Below are 24488 nucleotides of genomic sequence, written 5' to 3' on the forward strand. Positions count from 1 at the left end.
TTAGGTTGTTGCCATGTTCATACATACATATGACACTTGGTGTATATATATGAACAGAATATTGAAGACATAATGATGTTCATTTAAGCAAGTCAACATGCTTAAGAAATATATGACATTTTAATTTGCTGCCTAAAAAGAAGTAGAGGGAACATTAGAGGGTAGTGATTTCAAAAACAATACAACCATGTGTGAGCTAGCTAGTTTAATGATTGCCAATCTTTATATAGTTTCCCTTCCCATCATCTCTGTTGCTTTTGTTCAGAATTTACATCACCATGTGAGATGAATTACATCAGAATTAATCTGAGAGTCATTTTTTACAAGACTTTTATCTTTTATAAAATTTTTATTAACTCACATAAATTTTACTTATTACATGTAGCAAAGGGTGAAAATAAAATGATGAGTCGAAACAACTTCTAGGATACATGTGAAGTGGTTAAACTACGATAAGTTAGAATTCATATCAGCAGGTCGTGGGTTCGATTTCTTGTCCGACGTAATAAGACAATCTTCACTTACAATTTATTTTTTTTGTCGAAATTAAGGACATAAACGGTGAGCGACTGCTCAAGCGCGATAATTCTAAATGAGGGTCGAAACAGGTGTGTGTGTGTTGGTGGGGGTGCCTTGTGTGAAATTAAGGTTTGGTATAAGATGAAGAGGAATAGCTACGAACTGTCGTATACTAATAGGGCATAAACCTACAGAAGTGCAGTAGCGACAACTCCACGCTTCACCAAAAACAAATGCAAGCAAGCATCGGCAAGCTGGCAGATGCCTGCATGTCCCTTTTAACACACATATTCCATAGAATAATAAGATTAATTAATTAGCTAATGCCTCACATGCCCTCGTAGGTCCCCATATATAAATTAATTTTTACATTCATTTTTAGATTATTACACCTTTTTTGGGGGGTAAATTTTGGTATATTCATGCAACACTTAATTTTTACAACTAATTTATTTAATGTTTGTGACTTCATTAACCAAAATCTAGTTGAAAGTATTGTAATTTGTGTAGTGATGGGCATTCCAATAAAACAAAGAGGTGGAGATCCCGGTGATGGAAGTAGGCATTGAACATTGTATCTGTTGCATCATCTTTATATATATATATATATATATATATGAATTCACGGGTTGAAGCAATTCCAATGGAAGAAATTGGTTTGACTCTCTCTAGATTGGAGATGAGAGTCAGTCTCCCCAGTAGCATGAATTACAGTGCTGTGTCAGTTTCGATTAATATCTCTCTAGTTTAATTTAATTAGTCCTCTAATTAGATTGATTGCTTAAACCATATATACGTTTGTTCCCTCTATACAATCAATATATGGGGAACACACACAAAGAAAAGTACATATATTTTAATATATATAATTATGCTAAATCACATCCTCTAGTTGCTTCTAAATTAAGTTATTTATTAATTATATAACCTTTAAATCCATTTATAATTTGAGGTTCCTCACTTTATTTATAATAGGTGATGGGAGGGACGTGCGTATTAATTTGTATGCATGCAACATTTATTTGGTATTTTTATTTTTTTATAAAATTAAAACTATTCTCACCATTTTAAAATCATAATCTTTTAGTATAAAGATAACAAGGAGTTAAATAAGTTTTAAATATAATCCTAATAGAAAGAACAAATTGCCCTTTGATTCTATGTCAATTTTGGTTATGTAAAAAGAGGATGAAAATGTTTTTTCTTTGGATAATGATTTTTTAATGAAATCAAAAGCCAATCGATTTCGTCAAATGAAATAGATTTTGCACATGAATTTAAAACTTAAAAGGCTTTTTCTTCTTTTGTTTGCCAAGTAAAAAACTTGGACATTGTTGAGAAAGAAGTGTTAGTTTGATAAGTTTGTGAAGATATATATGAGACTAATTGGTGTTAGTCAGTTTGTTAGCTAGTTAAGCATGCAGTTTAATTAGCTTACCACAGTTAGTCTAGTATAGTACGTAGTTAGTGAGTAGTTAGAGAACAGAATCTTAATTATTATTTTAAAAAGCTCAAGCTCATGTACGTGCTGTCTATTCTCTTTTGATTAATGATTCTCTTCAATAGCAGTTTTAGGAGATCCTCTTCACTTACACAGTTGGTCTTCTTCTTGATAATTAAGTTTGCTCGAATTCAGCTTAATATCTTCACAAAGTTGCTGTGTTTCTTTGTATTTAATTGGGTTAATTAAGCTGTGTTGACAGCTAGATCTGTTAATTATAGTTTGTTATTGGGTTAAGGTTTTAGTTAACCTGTACATAAGGTTCGATTGTATTTAGTTTTTCATTTTTCTTTGTTTTCTCTTGCTCTTTCAAACATTTGATTTTGGTGGTATCTATCATTGTCCTTTTTCTTTTGTTTGGATTGAATTAAAATGTATATATAGATAAAACAAATGAGAGAGCAGAAAACAGATTATTTGAAACAAATTAAGGTCTGACTCGAAAACAAACTAATATTTTTATTGAATACGCTCTGATAAAATGCGATTTTCCAACTAACCTTAGCTAGCTAATAATACACCCTTCAACTCACTGCTGTCATTGTGGTTGTTCTAATTAATAATAATAATGTTCCTCAAACTCTACATCCACCCACTATTCTTAACTAGTTTAATATCTATCCAAAAATTATTATAAAAAATATCCTAGTTTAACAAAGAGAAATGGGTCGTTATTATCACTTCTATTGTATTTGGCATCATCATCTATTTAACAAAAGGAAAATCTTCTTTTTTCCTATACCTTCTATCGTTATCCAGCATCTTCTTCTTCCTCTTCAGAGACTGCTCCTCTATATTTTCCTCCTCCAGACTTTTCTCTCCCTATGTTTCCTTCTCCAACATCTTCTCTGAAACTGACCGCCGATTTTCTTCTCCAGAATCTTCTTTCTAGAGTAAAAATCGCCCTTCCTTCTCTACAATCTTTCACCGTCGACCTTGAAATAGTATAAAACAGAAGAACAGAGTGAAGAGAATTACAAAGAAGGAGATAAGAGAGATATTAAGGGGTGTGTGTGTGTGTGTGGTGTATGTGTTTGGGTGTGAGTGAGAGACAGAGATATTAAGGTGTGTTTTGGTGTAATCTCACTTACCAAGAACATTATCTAGTTCTTAATTTCTTCTGTAAAGATGATGTTTCATTTTTAGTGACTCTTGAATGCCATTGTCTGGCTGTACCTTTATCCTTGTTTCTATATATAGCCAAACAGTCTAGCCAAGTTTTAAGTAATACTGTCTTCTTTAGGGCTGGCAGACTGGCAGTTTGTACCCCCACAAAAGTGAACAAGATGGCTTCTTCTTCTTCTTCATCTTCTTTTTTTTTTTTTTTTTTTTTTAAATTAAGCCAAAAGTTGCTTAGGAATTGTTGCAATGTTACTTTTAGCATACACTAGACTGTTGACTCGTGAGTTGCAGATCTAAGGTGGGTTGTAATTAAAGGATTTTTGATACATTTGTGTCAAATTAATAATAAACGTTGTATCGATCTTAGCTAGGGAAAGAAAAGAAAGCCAGGCCGGACAGCTTCAAAAAAGACATTTTTAAAAATGTTTATATACACACAAACTTTGTGTATTGTATCAATACCTTAATTTGCTCGAGCATAGATATGAAGTTGGCATGCTGATTTGGGCTTGGAGTTCAAAGTAACGTTAACACGTGTAGACTCTTGCTTTTTTCTTTTTTTACAACAAAAATTTCATAGTAACGCTAATTAAATTAAAAAATGCTTTTAAGCTTGTGGATAAATTATATTTCCTTGCCATGCTTGCAATAAGGTAGGTAGTGTATAATTTCTCACTGATAATGCCTCCCCACCATTACAGTGGGCAGCCATTGCTGTGGAATATCCTTAATTCCTATGAAATTTTAGTTTAGTTCCAGTCCTTCCTTTAGTACGTACAATTTATGTAGAAGCCTGCATTCAGTGCATTGCATGATCAGTATACATATAAGAGCGATATGGATCAAATCCTGAACCTAAACTAACACTACTCCTAGTACTGCCACCAAAATTTAGCCACTTTAAGGACCTTTTTACCGGAAAAGCAGCTCTTGGTGGCTGTTGTTGCACGACCAAAACTGAAAACCCGAAATCAGAAGTCACCAACAAATCGCCTATAACTCCGAGCTCGGGGCACTCGCTCCATTCTATTAGGCCCGACACAAGAGGCGAATCGGGTTCATGGTGTCTACCAACCACGAACAAGTCGAAATCCTCCTTCATAGATCTGATCACTCTTGTAGTTCCCTCAGCATCTTCCACCATTTCCTCTTTGAAAGTAACCTTGCCCTTACCTTTGGAGTCAACATCAAACTCATTCATGAAACTTACATCGAATTTGTCCTCTATCGTTGTCCTCACCCTACCATGAGGCAATGCCTGCCTGATCCATACTGTTGTGAGGGTGACTTGGGGATGATCCGCCATTCTTCTGGCGTATGTGAGCGCCTCGCGGTCATCAGCACCGTCAAGGAAGAGCATGGCCACCCGAAACAGCGACCGCCTGGTCGAAAGCGACCAGCTGCCACCCATCTCCTGAGTCCGGTCCACCAGTACTCCGACGGAGCAGGGGGCCTTGTTGGTGACATTTTGGTTCACGACCCTTATGCACGGGAAAACAGCCCCCACTGTTCCATCAATGGTCCACTGCTTGTGATAGGGCACAATCACTAAGGTTACCCTTTTATCCACAGCCAGCATGCAAATATCATCATGCATGCTGGAATAAGGCGCCAAGGCTGTGAAATGCTCCAAGCAGAGGCTCCCCCGAACGCTCTGAGTGTACTGATTGAAGGCTTCTACGATGCGGCTAGAATGGTCGTATTTGGAGCTGAAGGTGCCCTTTTGATAATTGGGCACCAATACTGAAATAGCCCTGCCTTTGAGCTCCATGAGGCTCAGGACGAAGACCGAAAGCGGGTTGTCCTTGGTGGGATTGGAAGCTTCAAGCAGGTTAATCATGGCCGGGACATTGTCTTCTGTGTGTATGCAAACCAGTATTCGAAGATCAATATCGTGATTGCGAATCGACTGAAGAAGGGAACCCCTCGTTGGGATCATGTACCTTGTGGATGGATCGTAGAGGTGCCCTACCAGGGGTCTGGCTAGCCCTGATACAATCAGCATTGTGATTATCATAAGCGTATATTCTTTCTTGTCCAGAACCTGTACATGAACGAGTGAAGATACATAATATATACGTAAGATGAGATTGGATTTGTAGCTAGCCCCAGGGCAATCCCTACACATCTAATTGGTAATTTAGAAAAAAAAAAAAAAAAACCACCACCTTAACTTATGCTACAGATCAGGGCTATAGGCTTTTTCTCTCATAACTGTTTGGTTTGCGGGAAAATGTGGAGGGTGGAAAAGGGGGGCAAACAGGGAGCAATCAGATATGGCTTTTTCCCCACAAATTAGTGGCTGAAAACAAGTTTATGCATTAGATTATATTCTTACAATATGAATATATATAGGCAGAGATAGATTTACCCCATTATCGCGCCAACGATCACAGAGATGAATGTCGACGATGCCTTTGCAGCACATGATCAAAGCAAGAGACATAGCATCCACGCCCGGCAATCTACAGTAAAGGCCGGTGAGAAGAGTCCCCAAGAACTTGCCGATGTAGCCAAACGCGATGACAAGCTCTATCACCATCCCTTTGCTATTCCTCACCGAAAGTAAGTCCATGCTCATCCCTGTGAACGCATACTTCACCGGCAGAAACAGCCCGCTCGACACCGCCTCCAGCTTATACACCAAATTCTCCCCCACCGGCGGCCCCTCAGGCACTGCCAAGCCCAGCACGAACGCCCCGTACCCAGCGTTGGTGCCCATAATTTCCGAAAGCAGCCCGCATATCAACACCAAGCCGAGAATGGATATGACGTGAGAATCTGTCATCAGCTTCTGTTCATCTATCTGCCGTGACATCCTCAGCAGCCATGGCCGGAACACGTACGCGACGATGACTACGTAGATGAGGCCCCAGAGAATGGACCAGAGACCGCTCCATTCTGAGGTCCGCAGAGCTAGGGCTAACTTGGCCCCCACCCTCCCCACGAATACGCACCACATGTCAGCGATCATGGCGGTGAAGGTGGCCAGGCGGCCCATCTCCGAGTTGAGAATGTTGAGATCGGCGAGGATGCTGGTGATTACCGGGAACGAGGAAACGGAATTCAAGGTGATGAGAAGGGGGAGAGAGTGAATGAGGCCTTCGTCGACGGGCGTCATCCTGGACAGGGAGAACCAGGCGATGGAGGCGAGGAGGTAGGAGAGGGTGAAGCCGATGGTTGCTATTAGCAGAGAAGTCCTGGTGACCTTTTTGAACATGCTTGCGTCGATCTGGACTCCGAGTAGAAAGAGATGAAACATGAAGCCGACATCGGCCACCGTCCGGAGAATCAATCTGCAGCCCGGAGGAAGCAAGTGCTCTCTGTAAGTTGTGTCTCTTGCCAGAAAGGATGGCCCCATTATTATACCTGCCTGAAGAATTCAAAAATCGCACATTATTAATGAATTAGAAGGGATGAAGATAGAGTTGAATTACGTACGATGATTTGAGCGGTCATCTGGCTTTGTCCGAGAGGCTTTAGAAAGAGGTGAAGAGGTCGAGAGATGAAGAAGATGAGGATTAATTGGAGCATTAGAACAGGGGTGCTGAAGGCTAAAGGTGAGTTTCCGAACCATATAGAGCCAGAGAAGGTGTTCATACTGGCAAATTGGCACACCATCATCTCGTCGTGGTACGGCCCCGGCACCACTCCCGACGACGACGACGACGCTGCTCCTTCTCTGATCTCCGGCGCCATCTTCTAAACCTCTATAGAATTCAGCTCCCAATAAAGTTAGAATTTAATGGGAGATCCAGCAACCAGAGAAAGAGGCCCGAAGATAATAAACAGATCAGAACCAGTGACAATAATATTGAAGCATAAGACGTCGAGAAACAATGAGAGTTTTAAGAGGAATTTGCAGAAAAATGATGAACAAATCAATCTTTTCGCCTAATCATTATTTTAAAGTTTTGATTTTGCAAAGCTTTAATTCTTCAGCTTTTGGTTGGGTTCAAAGAGAGAAGTGCGGAGAGGCCAGAGAAATCTGAATTCAAGGGTGTTCGTGTCTGGTGCTTTGGCCATTGCCATTCGTGAAGTGTGGCCATTTGCCATTCATTCATGAAGCTGGCAGCTGGGTGCCCGGTAACGCAAATGTAGACAATTCAAGCTTTCTCAGATACAGATATTATTAGTTTTTTCTGCTTGCTTAAATTTCATCCTAAATAAATTGGCTTTATTATTATTATTTTTTAAATAACGTAAAAAACTCAAAAGATTCCCAAATCACAGTCAATCTCCGGCCCAACCATCCCACCTTCCCTAAACCCACAAACCGCCTGCTCTTGCATCAAAGTTTATTTTTATTTTTTTGTATTAATTAGAAATTAAAATAAATAGATAAAATGTTATCAGCTTTTATTTGCAGTAATTGATTGATTGATTTTGTGTTACATATTTTCTACACATTTATAAACATAACTTGCGTTTGGAATTTGTAGGGTCTTAAAATATAAAAACAAACATGCTATTTAGCAAAAAAAAAGAAAAGTACAAAGTTATTGTTGTCCTTTATATTAATGGTTCATTAACAAATTATAAAAGCATGCAGATGATCAAGAAAATATCCACCAAACAACCCCATTTAAAAAAATATTTACATACAAACCCGTGGTCAAGAAGACAAAATGCTGTATTATTAAATAGTATTCAATCCCAGTGGATCCCTATTCTTGGTTGAATCACCAGTCATTAGGGGCTAGGTTCTAACAACCGATCAGTGGTTCAGAACGCTATTTGAATCCTCCTTTTGTGACATTTTTTTATGACATTTTATGTATTAATATAGTATGCATTTCCAATGACATGACATAAAATATAACACATCAATACAGATATCATAAGTAAATATCTAAATAATATTTCCATTAATCCTGTGTGACCAGCCTGTCCAGTCCCATTTTCAGAACGGTGATTGAACACAAACCATCAAAATGAGGTTTAATTTGCCAAACAATCTAAAGCCCCCGAACAGAATCAAGCCAGCTTCCATGAGATTTTGGCGCAAATGGATCAGTCCATTGTTTTGTTTTTAATGATAACACAATTACCCAAATGCCTTTCGACAGTCCAATCGAACCATCATTTTTGTACTTTTTCAAACAAACTGCTCTCCCAATTCATTCTATATATAGAGGGAGAGCATTACGAGTTACCTCAACTTGAAATCAGACAAATGAGCAGTTTCTGCAGACACTGGAAAAGATGATGCGGTAATTAGTTAATTCCCGTAACTACATGCGGTAAGTGTTTTCAAATGTTGCAATCTCTCAGAAGGCACCTAACCAAATAGGGAAACACAACACTTACATTAAGGGAGAGGTGGATTTTGGTTACTTCTTGGCAAAAGTGATAGCCATGGGATTCTGTGGAGTGATTTTGAAGCCCTGAAGGGCCTGCATGGCAACCGATGACTGCACGTCATCTTCAAATTCTACAAAAGCGATACCTGGCTTTGCTTCAATCATCCGGACTTCCCTGAAACCGGGATATTGTTGGAAAAGCACTTGCAGCATCATACTTGTTGTCTCATGGGGCAAGTTCTGTATAAAGAGTATATTGTTTGGGGCTGCAGCTTCAGGCGCGCCTGGCTTTCCAAAAGAAGCCTGCATCTCACAAGCGTCAAGCAGTTCACTAGAGTCAGATTGGTCCGAAAATCACATGGGCAGCCACGATCAAAGCCTCTAAGAAACATGTACTTATGCCAGGGGATATACAATATGGCACAGGATATGCATTGCCAATGAGCACAGATGTGGAATGAAAACTTGAAATCTAGACTGGGAATTCCATTTTTCCAGGCCACAAAGCTAACCAAATTGTGATGGCAGAATTTATAGAAAAGCTTACGCATCAGAAATATCATAAGATTCATGAAAGAGTAGCAGTTTTCTAGAAGTTGATATGACTGCAAGATCCAATAGGCAAGGGCACTAACTGGAACAACAAATTTCCACATGGGTTAAAAAATCTTAAAATAACAAACGAACACATCTGAGCATCCCTCGCATCAGAGCTGACATAAAGAGTACACCAGCCCATCCTTTGGGGATGGCAACATAAATGATTCAGTATTGAAAGGTTTATTAATCACATTAATTGTCTTCTAAAACAAATAGAAGATCTCTGAATGGCTGAATAGATTTCTTAAGATTCAGTGTGGAGTGAACTTTAGCAGAGGAAATTTGAATTAGAGGGGTAGAGTTGAATCAAATCATGAGATCCAAATTGTGAATAGGAAGATTCTGATCTGACAACTACCCCCGTGAGAGATCATATCAATATAGATGCAGAAAACTTACAGTTGGGCCGCCATTGATGTCAGTTCTTGTACCATTGGCAGTAGCAGTTTGCTTAGCTTCTTCAGCACGTCTCTTTCTTTCAGCTGAGGGAAACACAAAGAAGAGTAGTCAACCTCAACCAGACAAAAACATTGAAACTCCAGGCATCAAACTATAACGGATTAAATCAATTCATTAAACCTTTGATACTTTTGGCCAATTTTCCAAATATTACCAGTTCAGTTGTAAAATCAGTAGGATTGTGCACAGCAGCATATAATAGTGGTTTGTAAAAACAATTTTGCAACAATAAGAGTATCTAGTCCCTCATCCAATATACTTCTACTAACATCACTTCAAAACTTATCACGTACAACCACTAATAAATTTAGTTTGTGTACTTGGTCAGGTAATGTTTATAAAATTTCATGCAACTAAAAGAAACATAAACTTAGATATATAGTTCAATATACACAACCTAAAGGTCATATAAGTAATTGTATTCGCATGAAAAAAGAAAAAGTAGGTCAGTCCTTTAGATTTCTGATATACAATTTAAGACGTGAAACAGAAGTTTGAAATAGCATGAGTATATATTCTGAACTTTCATATTAGCATTATTTCAAACCAAAAGACTGAGATGGTATATGAAGATGGCTTGTATCATGTATGCACCTTTTTCCTCTTGCTTCTTTTTCTTGTCTCTTGCAACAAAGGTTCCATCTTCTTTAGCCACACAATCTGACTTTGTTTTTGCATATTGTATCCGCTGCATGTTATCAACATTGAATTAGTACAAGACATCATCATATTAGAAATACTATAACAATGGTCACAAAAACACAATATAAAGGTACAAACAAATACCCACACTGGATATCAGAATCCCAGATCCCTGTAGTAGATCAGAGATTGCAAAGGAGATAGTACCCAGTGCTCTCTGAAAGTGCATCATGAAGGAATTCCATTGCACAATACATAATCAACCCATCCCCACCCTGATCAGCAATCTATCAAACTTTTTACACCAATTACTTGAGATGGCCACTACCTTACATTTGTAGACACTCTCCTAAGTTATTTCCATTACTTGAGATAGCTAGGCATTTATGTTTGCATATGCAGGGAAAATGACAACTTTAGTGAACATCAGAAAGATAAAGGGCACAGCGAAAGAATAATTTAAACACAGGAAGCATCATGTCACAGTCGTAGGGGTAGGAAGGGAATATTAATAAATTACAGTTGTAATAATTATATTTATTAATTAGTTATATTTGTAACAGTTAGTTAGATGGTGGTTGTTGTAATAGTCAGTTATTATAGTACTTAGACAATTAAGAAGAGGCTATACATGTAACCTAAGGTGATGGGAGAAGTGGGGGGAAAAATAACAGAAATCATCTTTTGCCTCTCTCTCTCTCTCTCTCTCTCTCTATTCCTATTCTATTATATGTCCAAAATTCCATAATTGTCCAAGCCCAACTCTAAGGACTTGACATTGTGGTATCAGAGCCAGGCGAGCTGGCTATGGGGTGATCGACAGGTAGTCTCTCAGTGAAGGGTAGGCTTTGAAGTGATTGGCAAAGTCTGTGTAGGTGATTGGAGAAGTACAGTGACAACAGTGGTGAATTGCGATGGCAGAAGGTATCAGATTGAAACAATTGGAGGGGCAGATGGAGACTTTGGAGCATGGGTTGCCACAAGCCCAGGAAACGTGGCCCAAAGTAGGGAGGACATGGCAGAATTAAGGGAAGTTGTGCGAAGGGCGTCAGAGAAAAACCAAGAAACAATTGAGAGGTGTAAAGAAATGGAGCAGCAAGGGCAGAGGATTAACAGCAAGATCAACATGCTGTCCTTCCTACCCCAATTCCAGTTGTCACCAGAATTTCCGCCCATGTAGACCTCTAATCCGATCCTGCCACACCAGCGCAATTGTCCAAGAATGCAGGGGGTTCTTGGAGTAAAGGACCAGCCTACAAATCAAGAGTCACAGGTGAGGGATATCCAGCCTTTGACTCATACTCATCCTCCGATGCCAAGATTGGAGATCCCAATGCTTGAGGGGATGAAACCAAGGTAGTGGACAAGGAGATGTGAAAGATTTTTCCAGTTCTATAGGATCCCAGAAGAGCAGAAAATCAATGTGGTTGTGGCTTACTTGAATGATGCAGCCAATTCTTGGTATCAAGGCTGGATCCAAAATGAAGGAAATCAGGGAAGTTGGGTAGAATTCGCGAAAGGATTATGTAAGTGATTTGGTGAAAGAAGCATGGCCGATGTGATCGAGGAATTTAGTAAATTGAAGCAAGAAGGGTCGATGGTGGAGTACCAAGCGAAGTTTGAAGAATTGAAATCTATTGTGTATATTGTACAACCGGGATTGACAGAACAATATTTGGTGTCCAGTTTCATTAGCAGTCTGAGGGAGGAACTAAGATTAATGGTGAAGAGGATGATGCTGACATCCGTGAGGCAAGCAGTTGAAAAGGCAAGATTGCAAGAGCTCACGTTGGAAGTGATCTACAATAAATATACAATGGCAAACAGAAATTCAGCCTTCGTTCTATCAACCTTTGGAAGGGGATCAAATGAATGTGCATTCTAAGGATTTCCCTAACCCTACTGCAGCTAAATCAAGTACTATGGAGCAGCAGCGGAAGTTAGGATTATGTTATAGGTGTGGCACCAAATTCAGCCCCGGCCACCAATGTCAAAAACAGTTACTCAACATGGAAGGTACAGAGGAAGAAAATGAAGAAGAACTAGCTGGAATTGGGTGAAGAACAGGGTTAACAAGTGCAAGTTCTTGGGGACAAGAACTCTCTCGAGAAGGGGGGAATTGTCACAATCTTAGGGGTAGGAAGGGAATATTAATAAATTACAGTTGTAATAATTATATTTATTAGTCAATTACATTTGTAAGAGTTAGTTAGATAGTAGTTGTTATAATAGTCAGTTATATGTTATTGTAATAATCAGTTATTGTAACATTTAGACAGTTAAGAAGAGGCTATACATATGTAACCTAAGGTGATAGGAGAAGTGGGGGGAAAAATAACAGAAATAATCTTTTGCCTCTCTCTCTCTCTCTCCCCCTCCCTATTCTATTATGTGTCTAGAATTCCATAATTGTCCAAGCCCAACTCTAGGGACTTGGACAATTAATCAATTTATCATTCATTCATATTCAACTTTGCATAGAGGCCATAGAAAATTCAATAGACTTTAGGAAAATGAAAAAGGGATCAACTGAAAACAATCAATTAAAGAAAATATTCAAGTCAACATAACTATGGTTACTGCCGAATAATTCCACTCCAAGAGAAGGATTTCACAAATAACTGTCTATATATTAGGTGTTTCCACTAGCCCTTTCCTAAACTTTCAGCAACCCAAAAACATCAAAAGTAGACCCTATATGCTCGTCATGATTCTTTACAGAACCTCATAAAGGCTAAGTAGAATATAATAACTTACAACTTTCTTTCATGATTAAAACCTAAAATCCCATATCTCACTGAATTCTTTTAGCCACATCAAGCTACTAGTAAAAAACCTGAAAAATCTAATGCTAGTGGCCTAAATAAATGTAGATGATACAGCTCCCATAATTTTCTGCAGCTGGACTGCATAAACTTTGGTATTGGAGCTCTGAGTATATTAATAGGTGCTGGTATAGCATCAAAGACATAATGAGGCCAGCCTAAGAATGAATTTAGGCCCTACAAGTTAAAAGTTCAAAACTTTTAACTGACACAAACATGTTAGCAAATGAAGCATTGACCAGAAATTTGTGTAATTTATACCTACCATTGGTTTATCATAAAACGGAAAGTTTTGCATCTGTCGCACTGCATTACTGGCAGCAGTCACTTCACTAAACACAACCCATGCTTGTCCTCTAAGCTTGGGAGTTTTCAACGCAACAACATCCAGAATTCTTCCATATTGTGAGAATAAGCCATAAAGAGATCTCTTCAATTCTGCACACACATGCACACACACACACCCCCCCCCCCAAAAAAAAATAAATAAATAATAATAATAATAGTAATAAAACACAGAAGAAGAAGAAAGATTGTATTAGTTCAATTGCCAGCAGTTAATTAACACATTATGTATGAATAAACTTATTTGAAGAAGCACTAAGAAAGGGTGGCATAAAATCCAATGAAACGCCAATTATATCTCCAAAAATTTTTATATTCTCTAAAACAATCCAAACAACATTAATAATTACAGAAATTTACTTTAAGCATAAAGAAGTTAATGGCAGATATGAATTCAATGCTTTATTTACATGGCAAAATTATGTTTTTTCCTTTGATAAATATAAAACAAAAGGCAACATTAATAACACCATAAAGGACAAAGGAAACAGATCCGCTACTGCAAGAACAATGATGGACTAAAGTGTGTAGGTGTAGTTTCTGACAAGAAAGCATCCACATATGAAAATATAAGAAAAAGACAGAGATAAGTATATTCAAGAAGATCAGAAAGAATCAGAAGAAACCAGTTAGCTAGATTGATGATATAACCAGAAATGAGTTAGTTAGGTTATTTAAGTCGGTTATGTAAGTGTAGAATAGACTTTGTGTTGGTTTTAAAATACCCTTGTAATTTCCGCCCCAACTCTCTATAAATAGACAGATAGGCGGACTGTTATGATCATCATGATCATTCATTTTACTTTCTGAATACGAGAGAATTGCTGCAAGAGGAAAGGCTTGATTAGAAGAAGTTCTTTGTAATCTCAGTGAAGGCAGTGTACTTGTGTGATAAGAGTGTGTAGATGGTTTCTTGTGCACTGATTCTTGATTGGAATTCTAGTGAAATTACTCTCGGACCACGGCTGGATGTAGGGCTGTTTCCACAGCCTGAATCAGGATAAATCCTTGTCTCTTTTGTGGTTTGGTTATCTCTTTCCCTTATTTTCTTACTGTTTTATATACTGGTTTTCATTTCTGTTGTTTGTGTTTGATATCTCGAGAGTGTTTGTGTGAAATTGGCATTGAATTGAGAAGATCCTAGTGCTCCTAATCATAACAGATAGGATAGAGGCATGGCAAAAAGTAATAAAAAGAATATGCCCATGCTGTGTACAGTAAACTATTCATTTACAAATTTAAAAATTAAAAAAAAAAAAAACAATACCTTTGCACCTTACCTTAAATCCTACTTTGGAGTTTGGTCCTTATACTTTTAAGAGCAAAAATTTAAACCTTGGATTTTAGGTTAGGTTAAGATATGACAAAAAATAGAAATACATGGAAGTCTAGAATTCATGTAGCCGACCCCACATAGTGGGATAAAGGCTGGATATGTTGTTGTTGTTGTATGGAAGAGCATTGTTCTATTGACCTTCTTAGTGTTAATTAAAAAAAGAAAAAAAATAGAGACCATCTTTTATAGACTACTCCATTTGTCAATTAATGTGTTTCTAACCGTCTAACCTTCCCTAACTTCAGTATCCACCACTACCATTGCAACCCATAGTAGTCAACATGAGGTGCATCCAAGCACATTGAACATTTAGCTGCATAGAGAATCAGAGATGCACCACAATAAATGGGAAGCAAGACACCATCCTCACGGCACATGCCTTAAATAAAAGGGAGCATAAGCAAGTTTAGTGGTTCAAACCCGTGATAAGCAATCAAGGGCAACCTTGAAGCCGTCTAACTAAATGATTAGAGATTAGCAGGCAGTTTGCCAGCTCTAAAATTCGTCTACGCTACCATTATACTCTTCCAGCCTGATTCTAACCAAACCAGAATTCCCTCTATTTTCTGGGAAGTTCAAGGAATGAAGGAAAAGATGACAAAGTTTCTAGGTATTATTCCCATTGCTTGAGGTCACACATAAGGTAGAACTGACAAGGAAGAGAGAATAAACCCACTTTTTAAAGCCAAATTACTTATGGTTGGGAGTCTGATCGTTCACGAGTCCTAATTTCCGAACAATTTCTAAGCCGCCAAGACAGGCACTAATGACCATACATGCAAATTCTAGAAACGTGCTCCGAGACGAGAAGCGCAAGAGCAGCAAGTGAAAACCTAGACAAAATGAAGCTAGTTCTGAAAATGGCAGAACATATCAAAGTAGAGACTTGTCCTAAACCGAGTGAAGAATTCATTCTGCCAGAGTTTGGAGCCACAACATATACAGAGTTTCAAGGGGCAATATGGATTCTCATTTTTCAGGGAAAAAAAAAAAGATAGCACGAGAGAACAATCAATCAATGACAAAAACCAAATTAACAGGAGGATCCTTTACCTTCTTTCTTGACCTTCTCGTTCAGATTCTTTATGTATATAGTCTGATTAGGTGGAATATCTCCAGTGAGCATCATCGCTCTCTACCTCTGTCTGCGGAAGTACACAGAATCTGTGCGAGAGAGAGAGAGAGAGAGCGAGCTGGAAGGAAGGAGAAGTTCTGAACCAACTGAGCCCTAATCGAATAAAAAGAGGTACCTTTGTTATATATAGTTTGGGCTGAAGGACAAGATTAGGATGGGCATGCCAGCCGAATTTCGAACCGAGTGGGCCGCATGGTTACGTCAATGGGCTTACCAACACCAGTAAGGACGAGTTTTTGATGGGCCTCCTCGGAACAAATTAAGTAAATTACCGGGAAGCCCCCAAATTGATCTCATGACCGAGAGGGTTGAATTGTCCCATTATTACCCAGCATTACTTGATGAGCCCCGAGGGTAGGATCGTCTCATTCACCCCTCATATTGCAAGGGCTCAAAAATGAACAGTAAAGGGTAAATGAGACAATTTAATCCCTCCGCTGCGGCGCTGCCCATTTCGCTTCCCCCCACTCTCCCTTAATGTATTGTCTCATCCTTTTTTATTCATTGTATATCCTCCAAACATTAAAAAAAAAAAACCTCAAAAGAAATAATGAAGTTACAATTACATAGCAACTGGAAATATAATTAGCCCTCGAGAAATACTGAAAAAAGGTTTCCCACGTACCCAAATAAATTAAAAAAAAAAATTTCTCTGGTCACTTCACTTACTGAGAGAGAGAGAGAGAGAGATTGACACTGAAATTCCGCTCCAATCAGAAAAGTGAAACTTCCAAAAATAGCATTAGCCAGCCACCAACTAGCACTATCCAACTCCTACAGTATTAAACCTTGAATATATGCGAATGTGTCGTCTTTTAAGGAGGCGGGCATTTCCAAAATGCAGGATTTATCTAAAGTTGTCTTGAAAGAATTATGTACAAGAATTAGTTTCATGGAAATTAGCTGCTGCTCACCAATCAACATAACCCTTGATTACCTACTCACAAGTTCAAGCCCAATTTTGGCGTAAAACAACATCCTGGTCAAGGACTTAAACAACGATAGCATCATCATCACCCTCATTATATTCCTCATCATAATAAACATCACCGTCTTCAAAATCATCGCCATAAATGTCATCTTCATACATGGAACCTGCATGATCTGACCAGTTTTCTTTATCTTCAGGATCGGAGGATTCACAAGCACTTGCACGATCATCAATCTCTTCAGATTCATCACAGGAGGTTTTACTTTTGCTTTCCTCATCATCTTCTGATGTTTCTACATTCTCCGATGTCTCCTCGTCAGGATAATCGTTCATAGGATTATCTTCGGCTAAGAACCCAAGAATATAATCATAAATACAAGAACATGCAATGGGAATATATTGAATTGCTGTAAAGAAATGATGCAGAAACTCTATACCATTAGAATCATCAGTTTCGTACTCGGAGTCAGCCGGCCCATCATAGAACTCATCATCTTCATCCACCTGCACCCTGCACCAAAGACATCCATCAATATAATGAACCAAGTTATAAACTTAAAAATTTATGAATATGTCAACCTATTAATTCCTTACAAAGGAAAAAATGAGTTCGAAGCATCTTCTGTTATTTTGACGTCATCCTTCATGGCATAAAAATCATAGACATAGCAATCATTCGATGCTGCAGAGCAATTAGAGAAATACATGAAAATGGGGAAAACAAAAAAAGGAAAAAAAAAAGAATTTGCAAGAAGGATTTAATTGTCAGGAATAGTAATGATAATTATGCAATGTGTCCTGAGAATTTTCTGTAACATTTGGCTGAAGGCAAAATATGCCTTTACTCACGCTTAAATTGCACCAAAAGACTCAGATCAGAAATGAGAGAGAAGAAGAGCTGAAGGCAAAATATGCCTTTACTCACGCTTAAATTCCACCAAAAGACTCAGATCAGAAAAGAGAAAGAAGAAGCAGAGGCAACATAAGACCTCGATCGGACAGGTAATCATGAATATTAGACTCAATTTCTGCAGCAGCACTTGGGATGAATTCTCTTAATAATGGAAGATAACTAGACATAATCCTGTGATCTTCCAAGTCACTAGACCTGCATCAAAATCCAGACAAAAAACCCAGAACGTTGGAAAATCTGTGCTTTTAGAGGCAGCAGTATAAATCATGTTTTATGATAAAACTTACTCCTGTTGTTGTCCATTATCAGCTTTTTCCTCAGCATCAATACGAACAACATCATAGAGACGACACATTTCATGAAGAACACTATCATGCACTGCTTCTCTTTTCCCTGTTCTGCTCCTCCATATTTGTTCAAAACGAGCATTTTTTGATAGAACCTGGTCAGATCAAAGAATACAGAAGTAACTTTTGATATGCACTTGGTTTAGTGAACTAACACAAAAAATCATGTAATGACAAAAGTTGTTTGCTCCTTACTCTTGAGTTTCTCACTAAAATAATATTTTTAAAAAATTGCCAAAACAGTATTGGGTTAAAAATAATTACCAATGGGTGCCAAGAGGGTGAAATTACACCTATCTTGTTTTAAAACCATTTAAAGCAAGAGGCCAAAATTGTAATTTCACCCTTTCAGCAAAATTTTCATTGTCCTATTAAGAAAGTGAGGAGGTAGGGCATTTGATATTTTAAAAATTCAGATCCAGCTTCATGGGCAAAGTGATTGTGTATTATGCTGAATGATAAAAGCAGTTCTATGGAATAGAGTGCCGGATCATGAATTTGGAATGGAATTTCTGGCCAGATACTTGGTGTAGGGCCCCCTCTTTCAGGGGTTCTTTGGTCTTGTACAGCATAGCAATTGACAAAAATACTGCTGCTACTGGTTTTTGAGCATTTTCTGATACAGGAATGATGCTGGAGTCCAGTTCAATAAAGCAATTCAGAATTGGTAGGTTAAAGCTGTGGATGAATTTCTTCAAATGGTAGATTAGGTAAATAACAGGGATGGGTAGGATGTCATGAAAGGGAAAAGGCAAAAAGAGACTCTCAGTGAAGTCTGTCACTCCTTCCTCAGGATGCTTTCAAAACTTAGTTCCATTGAAGATATTTGGAAGAATTGAATTTGTGAAAAGGTTTTGAGTTTTTCATGGTCTTCTCTATATTTTGTTGTTTACTGGAAGCTGCTAAGAACAGGTTGTAGCTCTCTATCCATGAAGAGGTTGTCAATTGAAGAAGATAAGAACAGCAATAGAAGGCAACATAAATGTATTTAATGCGGTCCCTCAGTAGGAAAAGAAACAACATGATTTTTGAAGATGCAGGGGAACAAATACATATAAATATTAAAGATATTGACTATATATTTACTATACAGTTTCTACTGGCTTCAGGGTAAGATTTTGTCAGGACCCTACGGATGTCTTAGGGGTATTTTCGTCCTTTGGGGTTACATTTGTAAGGTAGTTAGTAGCTGTTGTACTTAAGCAGCTACTAGAAGTTGTACCTTGGATAACCGCCAGTTAATTTGGCGCCAAGGAGAAGTTATAAAAGGCTAACTCAACTGATTCTCTCTCTCACTCAATTTCTCTCCCTCTCAATCCTTCTGTTCTCTCATCTCCCTTTGTTCTTTCTCCCCCTCCTGGCATTCTTCTCTCATCCTGCCCTAATTCTCTTCCTCATAAGAGAATTTCCATTGTCAGTCACAAGGTCCTGACAGATTTGTGAATCATCACTCTCTTTTATAGATTTTACCAAAAGCATTAGTATTATGATTGGTTCTTTACATTTCACCTTGTACCCTCAATTTATAAAGACTGACAGCTTGGCAATGCAGTGCACACAGAAAACGGTGACAGCACAGTCGAGTATGTTCATCATTGGTAACTGCATGGACTGGATCCATGATGGCGGCAGAGGAAACAGAAAGAAATAAATAAAATATCCTAAGCATGTATAGAACAAGGATAAAAATCTAACATATAAATGTATAACAAAAAGAACAATGATGTAAAAATGAAAACTTAACATGATAAAAATTTAACATGTAAATTTCAGTCTATGCAAATCAGTAGCAACAAAAAATTCCATCTGCATACCTCTTGCTTTTGTTTGGCTTTAACCAGCAACTGATCTTGTTTCTGCCATAAAATTCCATAGAAAAATGCAGTCATGTCAGTAACAAGAAGTATGCTGAAATTTCAATCATTTTTTAACAGTTTAACAATGTGCAAGATTCCAACAAGAGAAATCATGATGTGTAAGAGGGCAATAGCACAGCTCACATTTTGACCATCTTTATAAAAGGAGATGAAAAAAGGTCAAATAGTCGAGAGATGGACTACATCATAATCTAAAAAATTTGCTTGAGAATATCAACCAAAACAATCCGAAGAATAGCAACCAGTCTTAACAGTGTACACCAATTACAGAACCAGAGAATGGACATACAGGCCAAAAAGAAGCAATCATATGCAACTAAACATATGATCGATGTTAAGGACCTTATGGTCTTTACAGAACCCCAGATAGGGATGTGACAATAGCACAATGTCATCAAATTATGTAGTAGGCATCAAGAGTTTAAAAGTTAATACAATCAAAAATCAGTATTACAAATACTCCATATCATGACCTAAGAAAATATTAGGACACTAAAATAATATCCTAGAACTTCAGTAACCTAAGATTTTTGTTTCTTGTGATCAATTAGTTCTCTCATACAGAACTATATTAGGTTGGGCAGAAGCTGGAGTCTCCCACTGCCAGTGAAGAAGGCACTTATCTGACTCCCAAAATTATAATGGAATTGAAGTGAATTGAACGGTCTTAAGAATTTTTGTCACCTATCAACTTGTGCTTATTTAAGGCCAAAATTATGCCCACCAAAAAAAAAGGCTAGTCAAATTTCATAGTTCCTTCTTTTTTTGAGTTTTTTTTTTTTTACAATTACTCTGTTTTCATAAACATAAGAGGCTCTTTCTAATAAAGTGCAACAATATGGATGACGCAAATAATAGTAGATGCAGAGGACATATGCAGCAAGTTAATACAGACCATCCCTGTAACTATGCACCCATCTGCTGGAAACTCAGATTAAGTAAATCTGAGCCAAATTATTCTATTACCTCAATGGTTCAAAATATTGATGCAAGCAATATTGATATCAAAAATATGCATTCAAGGACGTGCCATTCATTACCAGGATTTCTGTTGCAATGTTCTCTGGTTAAAGAATCTATAGATTGAGATATTATTTCAATCACTACAGCATATTTTGTGACCCCGAGTATTTCTATGTGATAAGGGGAGAACAAAGGCTTTTGCACGTTGGCCACATAAGCTTTTTTGAGAACAAAATAGACTATGGTCTAATGCATCAATATAAAAGAATATGACTTCAACATAGCTTCACAAGTACCAACTCACTTCATTTTGTTTAACAAGTACTTCACAGCATGTTTAAGAGAAAAACCTAAAAGTAAGGACCATAAGCCCAGAATGCATAAAACCACTCAGAATCAAACAAACTATAGAGCATAGTCACATAATAATATAAATATAGTCGACATTATCAGTGCATTAACAGGTAATGGCCCACACTTCCTAACAATTTTGAATAATTGGTTCTGAATACTATGAAGATCATATGCAAGCCTTTCTCTATGATATTGACTGTAACAAACAACCACTCTCTTTTTCATTTTCTCTACAGCCCTGAATTTTTATAATTTGAAATATCTTGACCAATCCCACTTTAAAGAGATTCATCATGAGAATCAAATTCAACAAGATTATGTTCAAATGTCTTACCATATAGTCAATTTTAATGAGACACATTTTCAAAATAACCAATATTTCAGAGCTAATATATGTGGACCCCCTTGATAGAACATTGATCAAACTCACTTCATTTCATTTTATTAAATTTTGTTTGCTGGAGTAACAGAGAGTGATCAAACATTCCTGCCATAAGTTCTCTCTAACAAGTTATAACAATTGGTATTGTCTTACCATAATAATTAACAAGTGACTTAAGAAAGAGAGATCTTACACTTTCATTCTTAAACATGCACCTTTGTTCCCCATTTTTGCCCTTACTGCTAAATCCATCAGCAGATTTAGGCTGCTTAAGAAATATCAAATCATTAGAATACTTACTATTGGGTTCTTCCGAGGTTAAAAATGAGATGACTGAAACCACACACCAAAAAGAGATAAGTTTGGATAAGAATACATGAAAACCAGACTTCCAAGCACATGCCAATGAACAAATTAAAATGCAAGCGATTCGTGGAACAGTAACTGTACCCTAAAAGATAGAAAAACATCACTGGTGACCTCTGAGCTGCTTACTGTCTCAACATGTTGCACAAAGACCTTTCTAGTCTTCAATTCCTTGACTGCAAAATACTAAGTGCTTCAGGTATAGGTTGGCTCAAGCAAGTGTACAAGTTTGTATATTATTCTGTACCAAACAGGAAACTGGCCACAAGCAGAACATCTTTAGCATGCAATCTATATCTGAAGCATATAGGTTACGTTCATCCTGCTAGTTATCACCATAGCAGTTTAGGCACAAAGCTCCCTTGGGGCATTCCATAGTATGTAATAATCAAACAAATCTATCAATTCATACTCAATCTGAAACTTAGAGAGAGAGAGAGAGAGAGATGTACATATTCATGCGCAGAGAGAGGTCCAATGACGCAATTGAAAATGATCTTCTTATAGTCATCCATGCAGGCACCAGTTAAAATACATATGTGCTTGTATGCATGCATGTATGAGTGCATAGGTACACACAGGGAGAGAGAGAAGCTGAATGTACCTTTTGCAGGAGAATCAGAAATCGAGAGCTTCTGAAAGTCTATAAGCGGCCGCTTCAATGGCCTCTCGTTGATTTCAAGCCCTAAAAGCAGCAAGATTCGCAGTCAAACACTCAGAAACAGAGTTTCGAGATGAAGATGGAACAATGAGTCATAAAAAAAAACAACAAAAGAAAACGAAGGGAAATTCTAAACAACTCACAGAAGGCTTCAAGTGGAGACTGGTGAGCTTTTCGTTTAACCCTAACAATTATGGGCCTTTCGTTCTTCGATGGAGCCGAAGAGCTCGAGCCTGCGTCAGTCATCGCTGGTACAGCTAAATTAGGGTTTAGAATTGTTTCGTTTCAAAGGAAATGCTCGCGTGTAAGCAAGAGAGATAGACAGGACCGCTCCTTGCTCCGACTGAGAGAGAGAGAGAGAGAGAGAGAAGAGAGAGAGGACCGCTCCTTGCTCCGACTGCACGCACCCTCGGAGTGAGCATGTGACGAAATCTAAAATCGCATAGCATTTGGGCCTACTCCGACTTATTGGGCTCCGGCCGAAGCCTGACCCAACAACTAAACGCAGATTGAATTCGAGCCATTAGGCAAGATGTCATTTAAGTTTGGGAATGGTAAAGATAAATTTTAAAAATATTTTAAAATTTTTATTTAGTTATTTATTAATTTTTTTAAAACACATTTAAAGGTATATGGATCATTCTTTCTTAGTCATAAGGTTTTAAATAAATTTATTTGAATGAGATAAGATAAATTTATCTGAATAATCAAATAAAAGATGGTCTACTAGATAAATTTAAGAAATATAATAAAAATATTTATATATAATTTTTTTTTATTTTTTTAAATAATATTTTAATTAACAAACACTATTAAGAATATACGAAAAAATAGGAGAAATAGACTTAAATGGTGCGTTTAAAAAATTGAATAAAACTCTGTTGACATCCCTCGGGTTGAGAATTGAATTAAATAACAATTAAAAGAGTTCAAATAAGCGACTTATCGTGCACTGAAAATATTGAATCCGACGATTTTCTCAAAGGAATGCAGAATTTAGAGAGAGAGAAGGGGTTTTGTTCATAGAAAAAAAGGGGGAAAAAGAAAATGTTTGGATCAACAGTCGGCCTAAAACGAGCCCCCATGTAACCAAATTGGGCTTCTCCAGATCCAAGTCATTTAAAAATTGGATCAAAATTTCAGGCGCAAGCTTAACAGAATCGGATCGGATCGGATCGCCTGACTCTAGTTTAGGTCTGGGTGACCGATTGACCCAATACAAAACTTCAAGTAGAAGCTTTTCTGGGTAGCCCATATTCGAACTTTCGGGGTTTTATGTTGGGTTCCTTTCTTTTTCATAATCTCTAATTTTTAAATTTTAATTTATTTCATACATTTTTTAAAAAATTTGTAATAATGTTTCCTTCCCTTTTTTTTTCCTTATTTAGTCTCAGTTATCGGGGCAAATATTATTTGTGTATTATTGTAATGTTACAAAATATCGAAATCAAAAAAATAATAAAGAAGTAGAAATGCAACATGACGGCCCAAGGAAGTGCCACATGGCAAGTCAACTGTGGTGGTGTCTTGGGAGGTCACCCAAGGGTGGTAGAAAGGCGCATCCCCTCTCCCCCAAATCATGGCCAAGCAACACGTGGTTGTTTAGTGCGCGAGGGGTGGGGCCCGCACGCGACCCTGCCCCTGAGTGGGCTACTCGGGAAGCCACGCCTTAGCACGTGCAGTTGCTCCCACGTGCTCGACCACCCCATGCGCTCACACCCACAACCCTGTGTGCATGGCCATGCTCGCACACACTCATCTTTGCCCATGCTTGCTTCATTGCCCGCGCTCACACACACCCCCGAGTGAAGGTCATCTGAGGTTAGAAATGGCAAAATGGGCCTGGCCTGATGGGCTGGCTCGTTGGGGCCCAGCCCAGGACCGGGCTAGGGCCAGCAGTTTGTTGG

The 24488-nt window shown here is 37.9% G+C and overlaps 3 protein-coding genes across 4 annotated transcripts; all 3 read right to left on the bottom strand.

The window, feature by feature from the left end:
- Positions 1–3659: 3659 nt before the first annotated feature.
- Positions 3660–8001, bottom strand: LOC127797681 (cation/H(+) antiporter 14). The gene is made up of 3 exons (XM_052330783.1): positions 6584–8001; positions 5514–6515; positions 3660–5186 (listed from the first exon to the last, which is right to left on the bottom strand). The coding sequence occupies exons 1-3, from the start codon at positions 6839–6841 to the stop codon at positions 3942–3944; spliced, it is 2505 nt and encodes an 834-aa protein (XP_052186743.1). The 5' UTR covers positions 6842–8001; the 3' UTR covers positions 3660–3941.
- Positions 8002–8139: 138 nt separating this feature from the next.
- LOC127797682 (U2 small nuclear ribonucleoprotein B'') lies at positions 8140–15880 on the bottom strand. Of its 2 annotated transcripts, XM_052330785.1 has the most exons (6): positions 15706–15880; positions 13237–13409; positions 10099–10192; positions 9445–9527; positions 8453–8748; positions 8140–8338 (listed from the first exon to the last, which is right to left on the bottom strand). In XM_052330785.1, exons 1-5 carry the CDS (start codon positions 15779–15781, stop codon positions 8476–8478), a joined length of 699 nt encoding a protein of 232 aa, XP_052186745.1. In that variant the 5' UTR covers positions 15782–15880; the 3' UTR covers positions 8140–8338; positions 8453–8475. The 2 variants fall into 2 exon arrangements, with proteins under 2 accessions (XP_052186745.1, XP_052186744.1); XM_052330784.1 differs by having other exon boundaries at positions 8329–8748.
- Positions 15881–16387: 507 nt separating this feature from the next.
- Positions 16388–22987, bottom strand: LOC127796161 (RNA-directed DNA methylation 4). The gene is made up of 10 exons (XM_052328158.1): positions 22725–22987; positions 22525–22605; positions 22005–22096; positions 21748–21819; positions 19793–19834; positions 17919–18073; positions 17708–17826; positions 17313–17400; positions 17156–17229; positions 16388–17065 (listed from the first exon to the last, which is right to left on the bottom strand). Exons 1-10 carry the CDS (start codon positions 22825–22827, stop codon positions 16779–16781), a joined length of 1113 nt encoding a protein of 370 aa, XP_052184118.1. The 5' UTR covers positions 22828–22987; the 3' UTR covers positions 16388–16778.
- Positions 22988–24488: the final 1501 nt, after the last annotated feature.

Source organism: Diospyros lotus, chromosome 3 (genome assembly GCF_014633365.1).
Source record: "Diospyros lotus cultivar Yz01 chromosome 3, ASM1463336v1, whole genome shotgun sequence".
Classification (NCBI taxonomy): Eukaryota; Viridiplantae; Streptophyta; class Magnoliopsida; order Ericales; family Ebenaceae; genus Diospyros; species Diospyros lotus.

What these genes read in the sequence shown, in the direction of transcription:
- LOC127797681 (XM_052330783.1), bottom strand. Translation starts at nt 6,841, where the DNA reads ATGGCGCCGGAGATCAGAGAAGGAGCAGCGTCGTCGTCGTCGTCGGGA. An exon ending in AGATGACCGCTCAAATCATC is followed by an intron (nt 6,516 to 6,583) that starts GTACGTAATTCA and finishes TGAATTCTTCAG; the next exon opens with GCAGGTATAATAATGGGGCC. An exon ending in ATCGTTGGCGCGATAATGGG is followed by an intron (nt 5,187 to 5,513) that starts GTAAATCTATCT and finishes GTTCATGTACAG; the next exon opens with GTTCTGGACAAGAAAGAATA.
- LOC127797682 (XM_052330785.1), bottom strand. Translation starts at nt 15,781, where the DNA reads ATGATGCTCACTGGAGATATTCCACCTAATCAGACTATATACATAAAG. An exon ending in CGAGAAGGTCAAGAAAGAAG is followed by an intron (nt 13,410 to 15,705) that starts GTAAAGGATCCT and finishes ATGTGTGTGCAG; the next exon opens with AATTGAAGAGATCTCTTTAT. An exon ending in AAAGAAGCAAGAGGAAAAAG is followed by an intron (nt 9,528 to 10,098) that starts GTGCATACATGA and finishes TGTTTCCCTCAG; the next exon opens with CTGAAAGAAAGAGACGTGCT.
- LOC127796161 (XM_052328158.1), bottom strand. Translation starts at nt 22,827, where the DNA reads ATGACTGACGCAGGCTCGAGCTCTTCGGCTCCATCGAAGAACGAAAGG. An exon ending in GTCTCCACTTGAAGCCTTCT is followed by an intron (nt 22,606 to 22,724) that starts GTGAGTTGTTTA and finishes TGCTGCTTTTAG; the next exon opens with GGCTTGAAATCAACGAGAGG. An exon ending in AAGCCAAACAAAAGCAAGAG is followed by an intron (nt 18,074 to 19,792) that starts GTATGCAGATGG and finishes TGATCTGACCAG; the next exon opens with GTTCTATCAAAAAATGCTCG.